At 48.8% G+C, this 16938-nt stretch overlaps 1 protein-coding gene across 7 annotated transcripts in view; it reads left to right on the top strand.

Annotated features, from left to right (window-relative positions):
- The window catches only part of SNX29 (sorting nexin 29), a 505847-nt gene that overhangs the window by 355398 nt on the left and 133511 nt on the right, over positions 1–16938 (top strand). For all 7 annotated transcript variants that reach the window (XM_046665870.1, XM_046665874.1, XM_046665871.1 and 4 more), the window contains one exon: positions 637–718. In XM_046665870.1, the coding sequence (XP_046521826.1) occupies positions 637–718 (82 nt within the window). The remainder of the gene's footprint in view (positions 1–636; positions 719–16938) is intronic.

A 16938-nucleotide genomic window follows, 5' to 3' on the forward strand; every position in this document is an offset into this window, starting at 1 on the left:
CTAAGGTGGGGGCGCTGAGAAGGCGGGGTACTCCTCTGAGTGCTCCAGAGACCCTGTGAGCGTCACTGAACTTGACCCTCCCCAGCTTCATCAGGGGCTCCCACTTACTGTCCCCTTGTTCAGATGAGGAAACTGAGGTCCAGATGGAGCATGGGCCCAGTCCCTCAGTTAGCAAGCACCAAGGGCAGTTCTTTCTCGTTCCAGAACACGAACTTAATGTAAGTAAAACATGTATATTTATGTGTATTTTTTTTTGCTGAGGAAGATTTGCCCTCAGCTCGCATCCATGCCAATCTTCCTCTCTTTTTTAGTATGTGGGTTGCCAGCACAGCATGGCTGCTAACAGAGCGGTGTAGGTCCAAGCCCACGAACCGGACCCAGGGTGCCAAAGTGGAGCATGCTGAACTTAACCACTAGGCCACCAGGGCTGGCCCTATGTATATATATCTTTTAAACTAAGTCCCTTAAAAACTGGAGGAACTCAGTGATGAGAGTAATCTGGTCCTTTGGCTGGCCATTAAGTGCAATGAATGTTGTCATAAATTGTTTGTGTGTAGTGCCTCTTAGAGGAGAAAATAGCTTCCTCACTTTTTTTGGTAAGTTGAAATGACCAGTTTTGATTTTTCTCTTGGTCAGATCAAACCGGGCGCTGATCAACGTCTGGATCCCATCAGTGTTTCTCCGGGGCAAAGCAACGAACGCATTCCATGTGTATCAGGTAAGCGCCTGGTTCTCAGTTAGGAGAACATCACTGGGGTGGAACTGACACCCATTTGTCACAGTATGGCACTTCTGCCTCTTATTGATGGAGCGTTGTACTTCGGCAGCCACAGCCTCCCAAGGCCAGCCTTCCAGCTGCCCAGCCTCCCTGAGGGGAGAGGTGAGGGAGCAGGGTGAGTTTCTCGTGCCAGTCAGGCCTCTTAGTGTGATGCCTGCAGAATCTCAGCTCCGACTGCTTGAGCCGAAATGGGATTTGTTGGCTCGTGTTGCAACTGAGAAGTCCAGGCTTGGGTCTGGTCTCAGGCGTGACTGGACCTGTGGTGAGGAGTCTGCTGCCACCTCCCCCTTTCTCTGCGTAGGTGTCCTTTTCAGGCTGGCGCTCTCTGTGGGTTGATGCGGTGGCTCTCAGCAGCACCAGGCTCTCAGGCTGTCTGGATGGCTTCAGCCAAGTCCCGGGCATCTCTGACTGGTCTGCCTCGGATCATGCGCCCATCCCTAACCCTTAGCGTTGGGTGATGGACTTCTGTGATTGGCCAGGTTCAGATCATGTGACCGCTGCTGGCACAGGGGTTGGAGTTGACCTCATCCAACCACGTGTCAGAGAGAAGAAGAGGTGGCTCCCCAAATAAAAACCAGGCAAGTCTTTTCGCGAAAGAGAGCAGCACATAGTTGACCAACCTCTACTCCTCTGCTCCAGAGCTGGCCACCCCCTGGTTGGGGACTGAGTGTTGGGGACCGTGGGACCTTGGCCTTGAAGGTGATTTTTCCTCAACAGCTGCGACCCCAGTTTCCCATCTTTTCTCTGATTTCCTGATGCCTCTTCCAGCCTGGCCTACTCATCCTCCTTTCTTCTTTCTCTTCCTGTTTCTTGCCCTGGACCCTTTGGTGTTCGCTGGTGCTGGGCCTGCTTTGTTTTCCACTCTGACTCTTGGCTGCTTCCTGATTCTGCTGTCTTCTTGCATCACGACAGCTTCGTTAGGTTTTGTTCTTATTCCCCTTGAGCTCTGTGACAGCCTTGAGTTTTGTCGCCATTTTTCTTAGTGGGGAATTTCCGCCAGCAACTGGGTGTTGAAAAAACAACCCTGAACTTATAAACAGAAGCCTGGTTTGAATTTTGTGACCTTAGGTAAATCTCAGTTTCCCCATCAATAAAATGGAAATAATAATAATAATACTTACCTTGCAAAGCTGCTGTCAGGATTAGAAACATGGCGTGCCCAGTAGACACTTAGTATTCATTTCTCATCTTCCAAAATGATCACTGTGTTTGGTCTTTGATGGCAGGACTGGTGGCAGGCGTGTGTCACAGAGGAATGGGTTTGTACGATACACGCATCTTACCTAAAATCTTAGGGACCGATGAGCTAGAGTTTGGCTGGGAAGCTGCCTCCAGAAAGTCACTGCCGTTTACTTGCTCATCTGGGCGACAACAGTAGCACTTTCATAAGTGAGAGAGAATCCGAGCGTTATGATGCTCTCAGCTCTGGCTTGAAAAGAGAATTAGATATGACAGATTTCCAAATATCCTCTTCTCTTTCTTTCTCTTTTTATCCCAAACCCAAAAAAAAAACCACCCTATTTATCTGAGTGTCCTTCAAGTTCTGCCTTGCGGTCATCAGAAAGCTGGAAGGTGTTGCCTGGAGGATGAAGAAAGTGAAGCAGACAGCTTTATTTTAGAGCGAAATTGAAGTGTGATCTCACATGAGAGCTTCCCCTGACCTTTCATTTTTGACTGTTTCCCCCCTCACCCCAGGAAGCAACTTGGCAGACTTTAGCTTCTGAAAGTCAGTTATGAAATGAGATGGACACAGCAAATATGCCATTGCCTGGGAGGTTGTTTCCACAGTGGGCACAACGGCATTCACGCTACTCTCGCTCCATCCTTCATTGTTTTCAGAGCTTTTCTAGGCACGGTCCAGCCAGTGCATGGAGGATGTGACCCGAATTCATAGAGCCTGTCATAATAAATGACATTGGATAGAAGGTGACTCAGTTAATATATTGGTACCATTGGACATTATTTTTCTTAGTTAAAGAAAATGCATTCTATCTAATTCCACAAAATAGATGATTTCTAAAGAAGCTCATGGAAAAGAATGGTGAAATAGAAAAAATAAAGCATCAGAGTCAGAGAAAATGTAAACTGAGAGAGTTTCATTAAGGAAACAGTGGAAATTATGTTCATCTGTCATGAGCTCCTACGTGGTTTGCTCTTAGTGCTTTGTGAGTTTCCTTTGGGCTTCCTGGCAGCCAGTGTGAGAATGGAAGTTGGTGATTTTGGATAATTCCATTGCTAATGAGAAGAAAATATGTCCGTTTCTCAAAGGGAGCTCTAAAGAAATTTCCACCAAAGGCTTTGGATTAAGCAATAATGAAGGATATAGTAGGTAACCCCCTATGACATCCCAAGACAAATCGCAGTCAGGTTTCATAAGATCTCCCTCAAAGGAAGCCAAGGGCATAAGCTCAAAGTGAACGTGAGTTCTTTTGGAGAGCCAGGACGAAAGGATCAGCACGTGCAATTCTCTCAATAACCTTCGTGGCCAAAAAAACGCACTGGCCACGTGTGGCCACTCAATTTTAAATTAATTAAAATGGAATAAAATTAAAAATTCAGTTCCTCTGGCACACTAGCCACATTTCAAGTGCTTAATAGCCCCGTGTTGCTAGTGGCTCCCATATTGGACAATGCACATAGAGAACATCTCCACCGTCACAGAAAGTTCTAGTGGGTAGTAATGATCTAGCACAGTCTCTCCCAGTGGCGGAAGAATGATGTGTGCACTCAGGAAGGTTTTGGAGAGACAGGCTAGACATTAAATAACAAATTCTGCAGGAAGAAGGCACTGCCTTCTCAGCTCTGTCATCGCCTGTGATTTCCTGGAGGGGAAAGTCTCTGTGTGTCGCCCCTGTGCCCTTCATGCCTCTGCTCCTTCTCTTCAGCAGAGGCAGAGGAAGGCTCAGGATCAGCGCCTCGGGCAGGCAGCAGACTTGAGTTTAATTAATGACGCTGTTTTGTTTTCACATTTGCCTTCTAGTTATGGCGCAGAATTCTGTTTTTCCATTCACCACGGTGACATACAGTTCCCTTTAAAATAAATTTAAGTAGAAAGAAAGTCAGCTTAAAGAAAAATACTGAATACACAATAGTGAAAACAGCAAGAAGCTTAGGATGGTGCTGGGTGAATGAATAATATTTGGCAAACACTGATCGGAAGGAATGGATAGATTGGGATCAAACAGTAATAATAGTTACACTAGCCGCCTCTCAGTGGTCTGTCTGCGTTACAGAAAACAGCCCCTTCAGTGCTCACACCAACCCTGTGAGGTAAGAAACTCATGTAATCCCCACTTTATAGATGAGAAGACAAAGGCACAGAGAAGCCTCTCATTCAGTAACGTGATTTTTCAGCCCAAATAGCATTTTCTGACGGGGTACCGGTTTGCAGAGATTCCGTGACTGAGGGTGGAGTCCAGCTCTTTAAAATTCCAAGGGGCGCATGAGGCCGTTGCCTTCAGTCTGAAGGGTCGGCCCAGCCTGACCAAGATCTTGCCAGCGTGGACGGCCACCTGCATCCCCGAGACTGTAGGCCAGGGGCCCCCTGCAGCCGAGCCAGGAATTTTCTGTGGAGCTGCTCAGGCTCCCTGCTCTGAATACACAGCATCTGGGCCCTGCAAATCCCAGAGGCAGGGTGAGGCGGGTCTGCTTTGTAGAATTGTTAACCTAGGTGCAGGTTTGCGGGGGCTGCTCTGGCTGTAGGCGAGTTTCAGGATGCTCCCTCAGAACCTCTCGTCTGGGCAATGTCAGGCTCCCGAGAGCCTGCCCCGAGGCTTCGAAATGAGCCTAATGCCGCAGGCACCCAGCACCCACCTGCTGCCCGTGGTTACGGTCCGCTCAGCACTTGCGCTGTGGAAGAGGTCTGGAGTTCTCTTTCACACAGAGGATTCTGGGAAGCTGTGCTGTCCCCCGACAGGGCTAAATGCAGGTTATTGAACGAGGTGTGGGCCTCAGAACGCTGTGGTTGCCGCGCTGTGCTCCCGTGTCCTGAGATGGGAGCTGAGGTGTGTGCCAGCGCTCAAAGGAAGAAATGGTAACAAAAGTCAAAGTGATGTCCAGAACCTTCCCAATTTCGGTTTTTTGTCCATGAATGTTTCTTATACTTCTGGCCCCTGCTAATGCTTGGCTGTCAGCAGACACTAGCCAAAGGCAAAATAATTAAACGGCAACAAATAAAGTGGGGAAAAAAAAACCACAACTCAATCCACTAACTGGTCGTGCTTCATTTTTCTCTCTGTTAATACGCAGCAGTGTTTGTGGGTTTGATTTTCTGTCACTTCCACATGACATAGTTAAATTTGCTGTTAATCAATTGGTTCCTGGTTTATATCTTTGCAAATGTTTGATCTTATTCCCCAAATACCCAGACTTCCAAACAAGTTTGAGGTCCACCATCTTACTCTCCTACTGTGTTGTTTATAAAGGTATGTTAGATCTTAAAACAACCTACTTATTTTTTTTCTTAAGCAAATAGTACAGCCAGTCAGTTGGTATGAAATACTACATCAATACACTTATTTTCTGAGCCTTAGGTCTCTCCCTTTGAAAAGTACTGTGACGGTAAGTACAGCTGGAATCAGCCCTCTATGTGGGATTAATTTCAGCCTTTGAATTTAGCCACCAGAAACACTGGCTTCCGTGCAATGTTCCATTTGCACAGCATAACTAATTAGGTCTCCTCAGTAAAGAAGGCTGCTGTGTTTCAGCAAGGAATTTTCCTTCTGGAATAAGTCCCCTTTCCTAGAGGCCACAGGCTGTGGCTTAGAGGAAGGGTGCTGCCCCAGGAAGACTCGTGCAGAATTTGAGGTCCCCTCCCCAAAGGAAATCTTGTCGCCCTTGCGGCAGTTATTTTCAAGGTTTATTCTGGTGGAGCATATTTGTACGTGTGACTCAGGGAAAACCCGTTACGTGTCCTGTGAATAATGGATCACAGAGTCTAGGTGGGCTGCATGGGGCTGCGGGTGGTTTGGAGGCTTCTCAGCTCTTCCTTTTCATCCTCTTTCCTAAGATGGCTTACCCCTCGGGCTCTCCAGTGTTCTTTCACCTGCAGCTCTGTCTTTATGCTTGCTTAGTGTGTAGCTATGCGGAGAGAGAGGAATTCATTAAGTAGAGAAGGATGGAATGCTTGAGCCAAGTGCAGAAGTGGGAAGGGCAGCTGCAACCGCGGTGAGCTCTAGGAAGGCCCTACCCTAGCAGGTACTGTTTCAGATTGGGGGGAAGCAAGGACGAGTTGTAGGGCTGGCGGCTCTCTTTTATTCATGTCTGGTCCTTCCACCAGACACAACAGGCCACCCCTGTTGTGTCCAGGCGGGCGGCAGAGGCAGCTGTGGACTGTTTGATGTTTGATTTTCATTCCAGCCAGTGTTGGCTTCTGTGCTGCATGCTAAGCGAAACCCTGGGAGCATTTGCTTTTGTTTTTGCTCTCTCCTTCCTCGAGAACTTTCCATCCCACAAAGTCAAGCACCTCTGCACCTCTGAGGATTACAGCACATTAACCTCCAGCTGTTCTTGGGTTGCTCAAGGCTTCTGGGAGAGCCTGATGTAGGCAAAAACAAAAAGCAGAAAATAAAAAAGCTCGTTTCCCTCCCGTCGGACGTGCGTGTCACTATTACTCTCTGTTGCTGCATTTATCTTCCCAAACAGGAAGAACTTTTTTTTTCCCTCTCACAGTCTAATTCCTTTATTCATCCCAGAGCTGTTTATTGAAGGCCTACTAAATGCCAGGTGTGTGCTAAACCCTGCAGAGCCGGAGGTGAGCACAACCGGGCCTGGCAGTCTAGTGGGGGAGACAGAGGCTGTCAAGGAAACATGGTCCTGTGATAACGGCTGGAGAGAGGTGCGGCTGGGAGGCTGGAACGCCACTTGGCCTGCAGAGTGACAACATATGATGACGGGTAAAGTGTTCAGCACGGTGCCTGGCACACAGCTGCTGTGCGAATACTGCCCTTAGTGACGCAAGAAGCGCTCGACTTGTGATCAGCAGTTAAATCTGGAAGTAAACGTAAACACAATTTCCCCGCTTCATTGAAGGTCTTTCTGCACGTTCGTGTGTTCAGAAAGCCTGCCTTCAGCATCTACTGGATCAAGGCCTGCACTTCAGCTGCCTTGGGGGCTGCAAGGAGCAAGATTCCTTTGTCCTCAAGGTGTCTGGGTCTGGTGAGGGGGTGGGACCCCATTCAAGCAACTGACATGCAAGGCCGTGGAGGCTCTGTGCCGAGGGGCACGCTCTCCCCACGGGGAGTCCAGTGCGCAGAACATAAAATCTAGTGTCAGAGTTAACTTTCCAGATGAGACTCCCTGAAGCCTGAAGGAGTTCATACCCAGGCCCCGGTACATTATAGCTGTGGCAGTGGGGGCTGGTATAGTTGGCACTGGAGGTAATCTTGTTTTGAATGTAAGTACTGTTGTTACTTACCAAGCGGTGAATTGCACCAGTGGCATTGTTCGCCAGCCTCTCCAGGGTGCCTGCGCGTGATCCCACGGCACCGCCACCCTCTCTGCCTCCCGGGAGAGTTTTCCCAGAGTGACATTTATGTATCTCTATACCAAGGTTTCTCCACTGCAGCACAACTGGCATTTTGAGTCAGATAATTCTTTGTTGTGGGGGCTCACCTGTGCATTGTAGGATGTTGAGCAGCATTCCTGGTCTCTACCCGGTAGCACCCACGCCCTCTCCTCGATTGTGCAACCCAAGATGTCTCCGAGCATTGCCAGATATCCCTGGGGACATAACTGCTCCGGGTTGAGCATTACCTCTCTGCGGGCATCCCTTGAATGCTCTTAGGGTTTTGTTTGGACGTGAATGGGACCATATGATCCATGCCTTTCTCCTCAGTACAGAGACCTCTCTCTCCCTTACTCTCTTAAGCTGCAGTGTTCCCTCGTATGCGGGAACCGCTCCTTATGTAACTATTCTGATGATGGCTATTTAGGTTGTTTTCATTTCCTGGCCATTGCAAACAAAGCTGCCAGATTGTCCTTGTATAGACCTCTTTATACACGTTGTGGGTATTTCTTTGGGATAAATAGCTAGAAGTGGATTTGCTGAGGTCAAGAGTATATACATTTTTTCATTTTAATAGGTCCAACCAAATTGCTCTCCCAAAAGACAATCAATTTTCAATCACATCACCAAGGTAAAAGAATACTTTGTCCCCATGTCCTTGTCAACATTGGGTATTAGCAATCTTTTACATGTTACCCTTCTGATATAGGAAAAAAATTACATTTTGTTGATGTTTGAACTTGCATTTTCCATATTATTTGTGAGGTTGAGCAAACGTCTATGCTGTAATTTGCCATTTATGTTTTCTTTTTTTGGTGAATTGCCTGTTTGTGTCCTTCCTCCGTTGTTCTGTGGTATTGTTCAGCACTCTCCTATCTGTTTGTAAGTGTCCTTTGCATAGTAACCTTTGCACTGCAGTTTCTTGCTTGTCTGTTAACGTTGAGAGTTACTGAGCGTTCGTTCCTTTGTCTCCTGGCCTCCACACCTTGGGAAGCCGGGAGCTTCTTGGTTGATCTGCTGAAGTACTCTGCCTTATTTCATTGCATTGTTGCAACAGCCCTGAGATCTTGTAGGCCTTCTTTCCATTTTAGAGGGAAAAAGAGATGCTTAGAATGGTTAGTAACTTGTCCAAGGTCACACAGCTCAAACGGGCCAGAGCCAGACTCACTGCGGGTCCCCCCACCCCAAGACTGGGGTTTTCGCCTGGACTCCCAGCCGCCTCCAGAGGAGAGAATGGAGACCAGTGGGTGAAAGTTGGCGAGAAGTGTGTTTTGGCTCATCTGTTGATATCTCCGACCATCTGTTGAGTTGTGTGTCTATCCAGCCATCCTGCGGTGGGCCAGGTGCTGGGGATATGGTTGTAAATGATAGAGACACAGTCTTGATCATCGACTACTTGATGTAAGAAAGATGGAACATGGAGGGCTGTTCAAAGGCAGGGTGGTCTTATCAGGTACTAACCTTGACCCCCAGCCACATTTGACTCCTGTCCCTTGCGGGAGAGACCAGATGATCTCTGAGGCCTCTTTCTAAGTTTATAAGTTTGTGAAAACTTTGCTGACTCTCAGATCTTCTTGGTCTATGTGGGCAAACAGGAGCCTTAGCCCATTTCTGTCATTGCTCATTTTACTGTCACGGCGTGAAAAGTGGATACACAGGTACCCATCTGTCTTGAGGCAGACCCAACTGCAGGGAGCACCAATATGCTGACTGACCCCAAGCCTTATACTTCGCAGAGGGAGCTCCCTCTGGGCTCTTTGCAGCCGGCAGAGTTAGGGCCACAGACTAAAGACTTGCTCCTAAACCAGGGGGCCCCAGACCGGGGGGTCTGCCACAGCTGCTCCTTCCATGATGGCTCAGCAAAGTCAGAGGCCTAGGTTCTCGCCGAGGTTCTCGCGCAGTCAGCATGGCCATGGCTGCCCCGTTTGTATCCCCAGCCTGGACCTGGCCCCTGCAGTCTAGACCCGGGCCCACGGCGGTACCTCGTGCAGGCTATGACCTGCAACTCCTAAGGTGCCGTTCCCCCAGACACCACTGCTGACCCAGTGGAAGTTCAGCTCCATGAAGGCACAGCTGTGTGTCATTTCGTTCACTGCTGTATTCCCAGTGCCCAGAACAGGGGAGGCAAGCTCATTACATATTTGATGACTGACTGACTGACTGACTGAATGAACCATTCTAGTGGAAGGCCCCTGGTCTGCCATCTTGATTCCTACTCTTAACTCCACTCCTCCAACTCATCAGAGCTCCTGCTTTGGGTTTGTTGCGAAGCTCTTCCCTAAGCTCCCGGGTCCTCCTGGATCCTTCTGCTTGTCATGCAGGCTCAGCGCTGCCTCAGTTTCCTCACTCATTCAAACGACATTCCTCATTGCTTGTAACCATCCCGGCGCTGGCTCGGGGTTTCACCTGCCCCGGGTACTGCGCTGTCTTATGGTACAGCAGTGCTGTAGCTTCCCTGGAGTTCGGTGGTCAACGGTGGCCCGGATCTCCAGCTTTAATCCCCAAACTTTCCCACATTCACCTTTATACACTCCGGGCCCCCGTCCCAGCACCTGCTCCAGCAGGACGGCCTTTATGAAGGCCAGACCATAAGGATTCAGTGAGCTCCTCCATGAGTCTGGCACCGTGCTGGGTCCTGGGGGCACCTCAGCGGACGTTACAGACATGATCCACGCCCCACATTGGAGCTGGCAGTCTTATCAGAGGAGAGACTTTAAACATGTTAATATGCAAATAATATTCAGATAAATACATGGTTACAAACTGTGTCTGTTCTATGAAGAGATACTAAGCAGGGTTCCAGAGGTTATGAGAAGGGGCCCAGTTCCAGTGGTGGGTAAGAAAGGGGTTCTTTGAGGACATGTCATTCCTGAAAATGATTCAGATTTGACTAAGTAAACAGAAGAGGAGCGTTGCAGGCAGAGGGAATGGAGGGCGTGTACAGAGCCCCGAGGTAGGAAAGAGCTTCGTGCACTAGAGAAACCAGGAGGCCGGTGTGGCTGGGGTGGAGCGGGGGTGGGAGAAGCAGGAGAGAGCTCAGGGCGCTGCAGCCAGGTGCATCCTTCAGGCCTTTTAGGGGAGCCTGTCTGCCTGCCCACCTACCCACTGAGTCACTATTGTGGGAGTCCAGGTGAGAGAGAACGGTGGTTTGCTCACGCGAAGTGGCCCTGGAGGGGCGAGCAGGTGATGCATCTGAGGTGTAAGTCTGTCAGGACTTGTGGGGACCCGAGATGGTGATTCAGATGTGGACTCCGGATCGATCCAAGTCTAAGTCCCAGATCTGCCACTTAGTTCCTAGTTGGATGACCTTTTATGACAGAATCTCTGTTCTGTCAAGGTCACAATTTTCTCACTGTAAACTGGGGCTGCTACTTCCTTCATAGGCTTCCTGTGAACATTGAATGAAAGCACATCTCTAAAGCTCTGAGCACGGTGCCTGGGCCACTCGGTGGACGGAGAAGACCCTGGGAATGCAGCCACTGTCATCATTTGCTCAACCAAACAAACATGTGCCTCCTTGGGCACACATGTGTGCGCAAGAGTTAAAAGACATGTGTGATGTGAGTCTCACACCCACACGTATGCACTCATAGACAGCTGTCCACAGCCTTAGAAATCTGTTCCTCTCCCGCAGGGAACCGGAGCCCATGTTACCCGATCCTTCATGCCGGTTGATTTTGTGCTCAGACACAGTGCCTGCCCGCCCCACCCCTCCCCTGCTGTGGGTTCAGTTGAGATGAGAAGACCTGAACTGGGTGATGCTGGGCTGCAGTTTCCTCATCTGATGCTGGTGATGCTGCTCACCCGCTCTGTTCCCCCCGAGATGGAAGGGAGGCAGGATATAGAAACAGTTTGTGAGCGCTTAGGCAGATGCTCAGGTGTCAGCTATTATGATGAATGTTTGGCCAAGGCCTGTGGCACAAGAATAATTATTTTATTTCTGTGTTTAAAAAACCCACTCTGTGGCGTTGGTGAGTAGGTGCCTCTCCGATCTTGGTGAGCTCTCTGACGACCTTCAGAACTTGAATTGTGCTGGTGTCGGCAGGGCTTTTGCATCCCCTTCGTAAGCGTTCCTCTGAACTGATGCACTTATACCATCAGGGCTGTTGTAGAGGGTTTTTTCCCCTCCGAGCTGGGCTTTGAGAAGGCTTGGTCTCATAATGAATAGAAAGGGTGGGGCTGGTGCTTTAAGCTTTGGATCTTTTTTCCAACCCCTTCCAGATTCAGAAAAGCATTTTGAGTGCAACCTTTAAAGGTTATCTCCTTGTGCCGCCAGCAGACTCATCCTAGAGACTGTGAATTCCAGCTCCTTGCCAGACTTGCCGACAGAGTGAAATGCTGTCAGACTGCTCTGGCTGTCTAGAGCGGAGGGAGCAGCTCAGGTTGGCGGCCGTGTGGAGGCTGCTTTCCAGGGGCCGATGGAGAGGAGGACGTGAAAAATGTGGAGTGTGCTGACTGAGGCCTCAGGAAGTCTCGAAGGACGGCATGGTGACTGTCACAGGCGCAGTGGAGCTGGGGAGGGGGTCTCGCCTCCGGGGTGCCATGCTGCTGTCCGCCGTGGCTCAGCCGACAGCAGGCAGGTGGGAGCAGAGAGCCAGGGCGGACTGAGGGAAACAAGTTCTAACACCCCGGTTACCAGAAGCCTTGGAAAGGGAAATAAGCTGCGTTTTGCAGCATGTGATTTAGAGGAAGCTACATGCGGGACTGTGGAGGTCTCTCAGTTGTGTAACAAAGTTGGCCCCAACCCTGCCCATTTTTGCATGAATCTATGTATGAAGAAAGGTCGTGGGAAACGGATATACCAGGCTCCTGTGAATAGTAAGCACTGATATTTATAGAGCCTTTCATATACGTGGTTCCGATTCCTGCCACCACCCCGTGAGGGGGAGGTATATTCATCTGTTTACAGATGGGTAAACTGAAGTCAGAAAGGTGCAGTGCCCTGCCCAAGGTAACACAGCTAGTGAGAAGCAGGGATGAGCTGCAAACTTAGGTTTAGATGACTTTCCAGCTCTGTTCTTAAACAGAAAAGTTCGGCCTCTTTTTTTTTTTTTTTTTTGAGGACGATTTAGCCCTGAGCTAACTACTGCCAATCCTCCTCTTTTTCCTGAGGAAGACTGGCCCTGAGCTAACATCCATGCCCATCTTCCTCTTCTTTATACGTGGGACGCCTACCACAGCATGGTTTTTGCCAAGCAGTGCCATGTCCGCACCCAGGATCCGAACCGGCGAACCCCGGGTGGCCGAGAAGTGGAACGTGTGCACTTAAGTGCTGCGCCACCAGGCCGGCCCCTCGGTATCTTTGTTAACTGAGTTTCCCTAAGAGTGAAAGGAGAGAGAATGTGCCATGAAGATGATGATGGTGGTGGTGGTGGATGGGAATGAGGAGGATGGTGATCGTAGACGGGGATGGGCATGGTTGATGGAGATGGTTGATGATGGCAGCAGCTGTGAGCGCTTTCCGTGTGCTGGACATTGCGCCAAGTTCTCTCTCTGTTTTATCTCCTTAAACTCACACAACACTCTGGTGGGGAAGTTCTGATTATGGCTGCAGGAATAAGAAAAGGTCCACGTTTTCTTTGAATCCTCCGTCTGTGTTAAGGGAAGTCATATCAAGAAGGATCCAGGAATCTTTTCCCTGTTGAGAGATAACTTTCTACACATTACAGCTGGTTTTCAAGTATGCAGGGTCAAGGGCCTCGCAGAGCCTGGGGAACTGAAAGCCCCATTTAATCCCCGGGCCTCCCTTGCGACCTTGGTTTGTCCTCTCTCGCCGACTAGACCTCTGCCTGGACCTTCTAAAATGGCAAAGGAGGCCACTTTGAATCTCCAGCCCCTTGGCTTTAGCAGTAGCACCATCACTGTGGACTTCTAGCTCTTTTCATGAAAAATAGAGGTCGTGGCTGGCTTGGCTTCTGTCTGTCTGTTTTTTAGACAGCTTGGCCTTTGGAGTCTTGGGGGTGAGCATGCAAAGCCCACCTCTGTTATTTACCAGCAGTGTGTATTTACCAGATGTGTTCCTCATCTGTAACCTGGAGCTCCTGACCACTCATGTCTGGGGTCGGCTTGAGAGTTAAGTGAGATATGGAAGGAAAGTGCCAAGCACAGCCCCTGGCAGGTGGTAGATGCTTAATAGACATATGTCTCTTCCTTAATAGACATGCATCTTGTCAGACTGCAGCGCTTACCTTTAATTTGTTTATGTGCTTGCTTGTTGATTGTCTGTCTCTCACACTTTCTCCGCAGGCGCTGTCTTATTTTTCTGCTGTATCCTGGCGCCAGGCCAGTGCTTGTTGATAAATATTTATTAAATGAATGAACAGGCAAACATACGTATACATGCAGTGGGGAAAAAAATATTTGCACGAAGACTCAAGGCCTGTGGGCCAAAGATGAAGCTACTGAGGTGGGCAAGGGCCTCGTGACCGGGCCGTTCATGCTTTTCACTGGAGGATGGGAGCTTCATGAAGGGAAGTTCTCAGATGGTCTTTGACCTGGTTGGTCAGAGAGAAGCAGGACCATAGGTGGCCTCTCCCTGCACGTGTCGCAGTTAGAGCCTCACAGTGTGACTGAAAGACTCACTTTTATACGCGCGACACGGACATTTCAGGTTCCAGAGGCCAATTTCTGTTTCCTTCTGGCCGTGCAGTGACTTCCTCTTGTCCACCTCTGTCAGAAGTAAAAGGAAGAGCCCCTCAAAGCGGAGTGTGGGGGTCAGGGTGTGGGTACCGCCAGGGCTGGAGGCCCCGGCCAGGCAGCCCCTCATCAGCTTGTCTTCTCCACCGTGTTTTGTTCCACCATTTTGCTTCAGGGGGAGGAGTTGGCTTGTTTTTTTCTGCCAGTGCATAATTTATAAAGAAAACTGAAGAGAGAATTGAGTTGTGAATGATTTCATCTCTCAAGTGTGCTGATAACATGAAGACAATAATATTCTGTCTTAGGACCCCTCTCCAGGCAGTTAGAATCTTGGTAAGCAGCCTATTTTGAGAGCCAGACTTCTGGTACCTGCAAATTATTACTAATTACATCTGAATATCTTTATTGGCAATAAGCGGCCGGAATCTCATAAGAACCTAGGGGCTTAATTTCATGTGAAATATGCAGTAAGCAGGAATCGGCAAATTATTTAACTTGATTGTTGAAACAGACCTTGGATTTGGGAGTGGAGTGCTATCTTTGGGCGTTCTTGTAACACCCGCTCCCTCCCTCCCTCCCTGCCTTTCTCCTTCCCTCTTCTGTTATGGATCAAGCACTGTGTTAAAGGTTGGGTTACAGTAACGAGAAAGTGTAGACCAGGTTCTTGTCATCGTGGAGTTATAGTCTAGTGAGGGAAAAACAATATTAATAAACCATGTAAATAAGTGCAAAATAACAACCATGACATGCCCATCCACAGAAGGTTGGATAAAGTGTGGTGTATTCACACAGCAGAGCGCTGGACAGCAAGGAGAATGAAGATCTGTCACTGTGTACTCCATTGTGGATGAATGTCACAAACGGGGTTGAATGAGAGAAGCTAGGTGCACAGACAACACAACTCACCAGGTGATTGCACTTATCTAAAAACAAAAGCAGCTAAGACGAATCCGTGCTGTTGGAGATGCTGATGGTGGTTAACAGGACAACACGCTTGGTCACTGTGCCGTCATCAAGTTCCCCCTGACCACAGAGTCAGCCATGAAGGTAGAGACTGCAACACACTGTGTTTGTTGTGGATGTCAGGGCCAACAGCACCAGAACAAACAGGCGGTGAAGGAGCTTTGTGACATTGACGTAGACAACGTCAACACCCTGATCAGACTGATGGAGAGAGAAGGCGTATGTTCGACTGTTCCTGACTACGATGCCTTGGATTTTGCCAAGAAAATTGGGATCATCTAAACTGAGTCCAGCTGGCTAAGACTGAAAATAAGTGTTTTTACCATTAAAACAAACAAAACAGGAAAGAAACAGTCCTCTGGGGGCCTGGTGGTGAGGTATGGCTGATGTGGGCCACCTAGGTTAGTGGGCTCAGGGTGAAGTGGTGGGCGAGGAGAGAGGGGAAACCTGGATCACAGCCGGGTGTCGCCAAAGATTGAAACTGTAGATCCTCATTGGCTCAGCGGATGTCATAAGGTCACAGAGTCCCCGTTGAGGACTCCAGCCTCCAGATTATCACCTATATATTTACTATTTAGTCAAGGGAGCAGCAAGTCATTTTGGCTCTGAGACCACAGAGTGCATGGAGGAGGAGCAGGACGAGGAGCCTCGGTTGCACAGGCGGCCCCCTTGCACAGTTTCAGTTAGATGAAGTCCACTCTATTTCATTGACACAAATGGTTAACAAAAGGGGAGAGAAAAATGGAAAATGGAAGAGGGATGGGGCCGTGAAGAGAGAGGCAGACAGAGACGGGAGAGAGAGACAGAGACAGAGGGACAGTCACACTAGCCCTGTGTAGATCCAGGGGAGGCCCAGGCCGGTTCTTCCCCTCAAAGAGCATGTGTCCTGGGGTGCCCAGACCCTACAGGTGCGGGGATCTGTTCTCCCTCCAGTCAACCTTCATTTCTAAGTTCCTTTCATATTGTGAGCATCTTGCTGCTTAAAGCTACGTGGGTTTTTTACTGCTTTTTTCTACCCCCGAGCACCACTGATGCAGATAACTGGGGAACTTGGTGTGTTTTCTGCAAGGCCAACCTGCACCATCCTGTACTGGTGCCAGAAAGTGCATAGAGCCACTGTCCCCAGCCACGTCCTGCCAAGACCTACAGAGCCAGGTTTGGGCACTGGCCAAGACCTTTTTAAATGGTTTTATTTAGTTTTTTAGTCATTTTAAAACATATTTTAGTACTTTAGTATATCAGCCAGCTGAGGCTAAGTTATGCTGTTGTAACAAACAATCCCCAAATCTCGGCAGCTTGCCACATTAAGTTTATTACATATCTGTTTCCCCCTTGTGCTACACATCCATTGTGGGTCAGCTGTGGTTATGCTCCAGGTTCTCTATGCCAGGATCCAAAACAAAGCAGCAGCCCTGAGCTAGGGCATCCTGTTCTCATGGCAGAGGGATAAGAGAAGATGGCAGACCATGGTTGGTTCTGAAAGCTTCTGCTCAGAAGTGACATGTTTCACTTCCACAAGAAGCCTGACGGTAACAGACCAGGAAGAATAATCCTCTCCCAGGGAGGGGCCCTGTGGAGAGTGGAGCTGGAATATATGGTAGTGTAGTAACACAGTATGCCTCAAAAAGTAATGCTTGCTCATCATGGAAATATCAGAAAGGATAGATTAGTAACATGTAGCCATTAAAAATGGTAACGTAGGGGCCGGCCTAGTGGTGCTGCAGTTAAGTTTGCATGTTCTGTTTTGGCGCCCAGGGTTTACCGGTTTGGTTCCAGGGTGTGGACATGGCGCCGCTTGGCAAGCCATGCTGTGGTAGGCGTCCCACATATAAAGTAGAGGAAGATGGGCATGGATGTTAGCTCAGGGCTACTCTGCCTCAAAAAAACAAAGAAAAATGAAAAAAAAAGGAAATGTAGATCTAATAAGTCAGCTCAGATGGTTATTTCTTATATATGATAAAAATAGGTAGCTAAATAGAATATATAGTTTAGTCCCATTTAAAAAAATAACCACAAAATTGTAAAATGTGTACCTTAGCATAGGAAAATAAAGTGG

Source organism: Equus quagga, chromosome 7 (assembly GCF_021613505.1).
Source record: "Equus quagga isolate Etosha38 chromosome 7, UCLA_HA_Equagga_1.0, whole genome shotgun sequence".
Classification (NCBI taxonomy): Eukaryota; Metazoa; Chordata; class Mammalia; order Perissodactyla; family Equidae; genus Equus; species Equus quagga.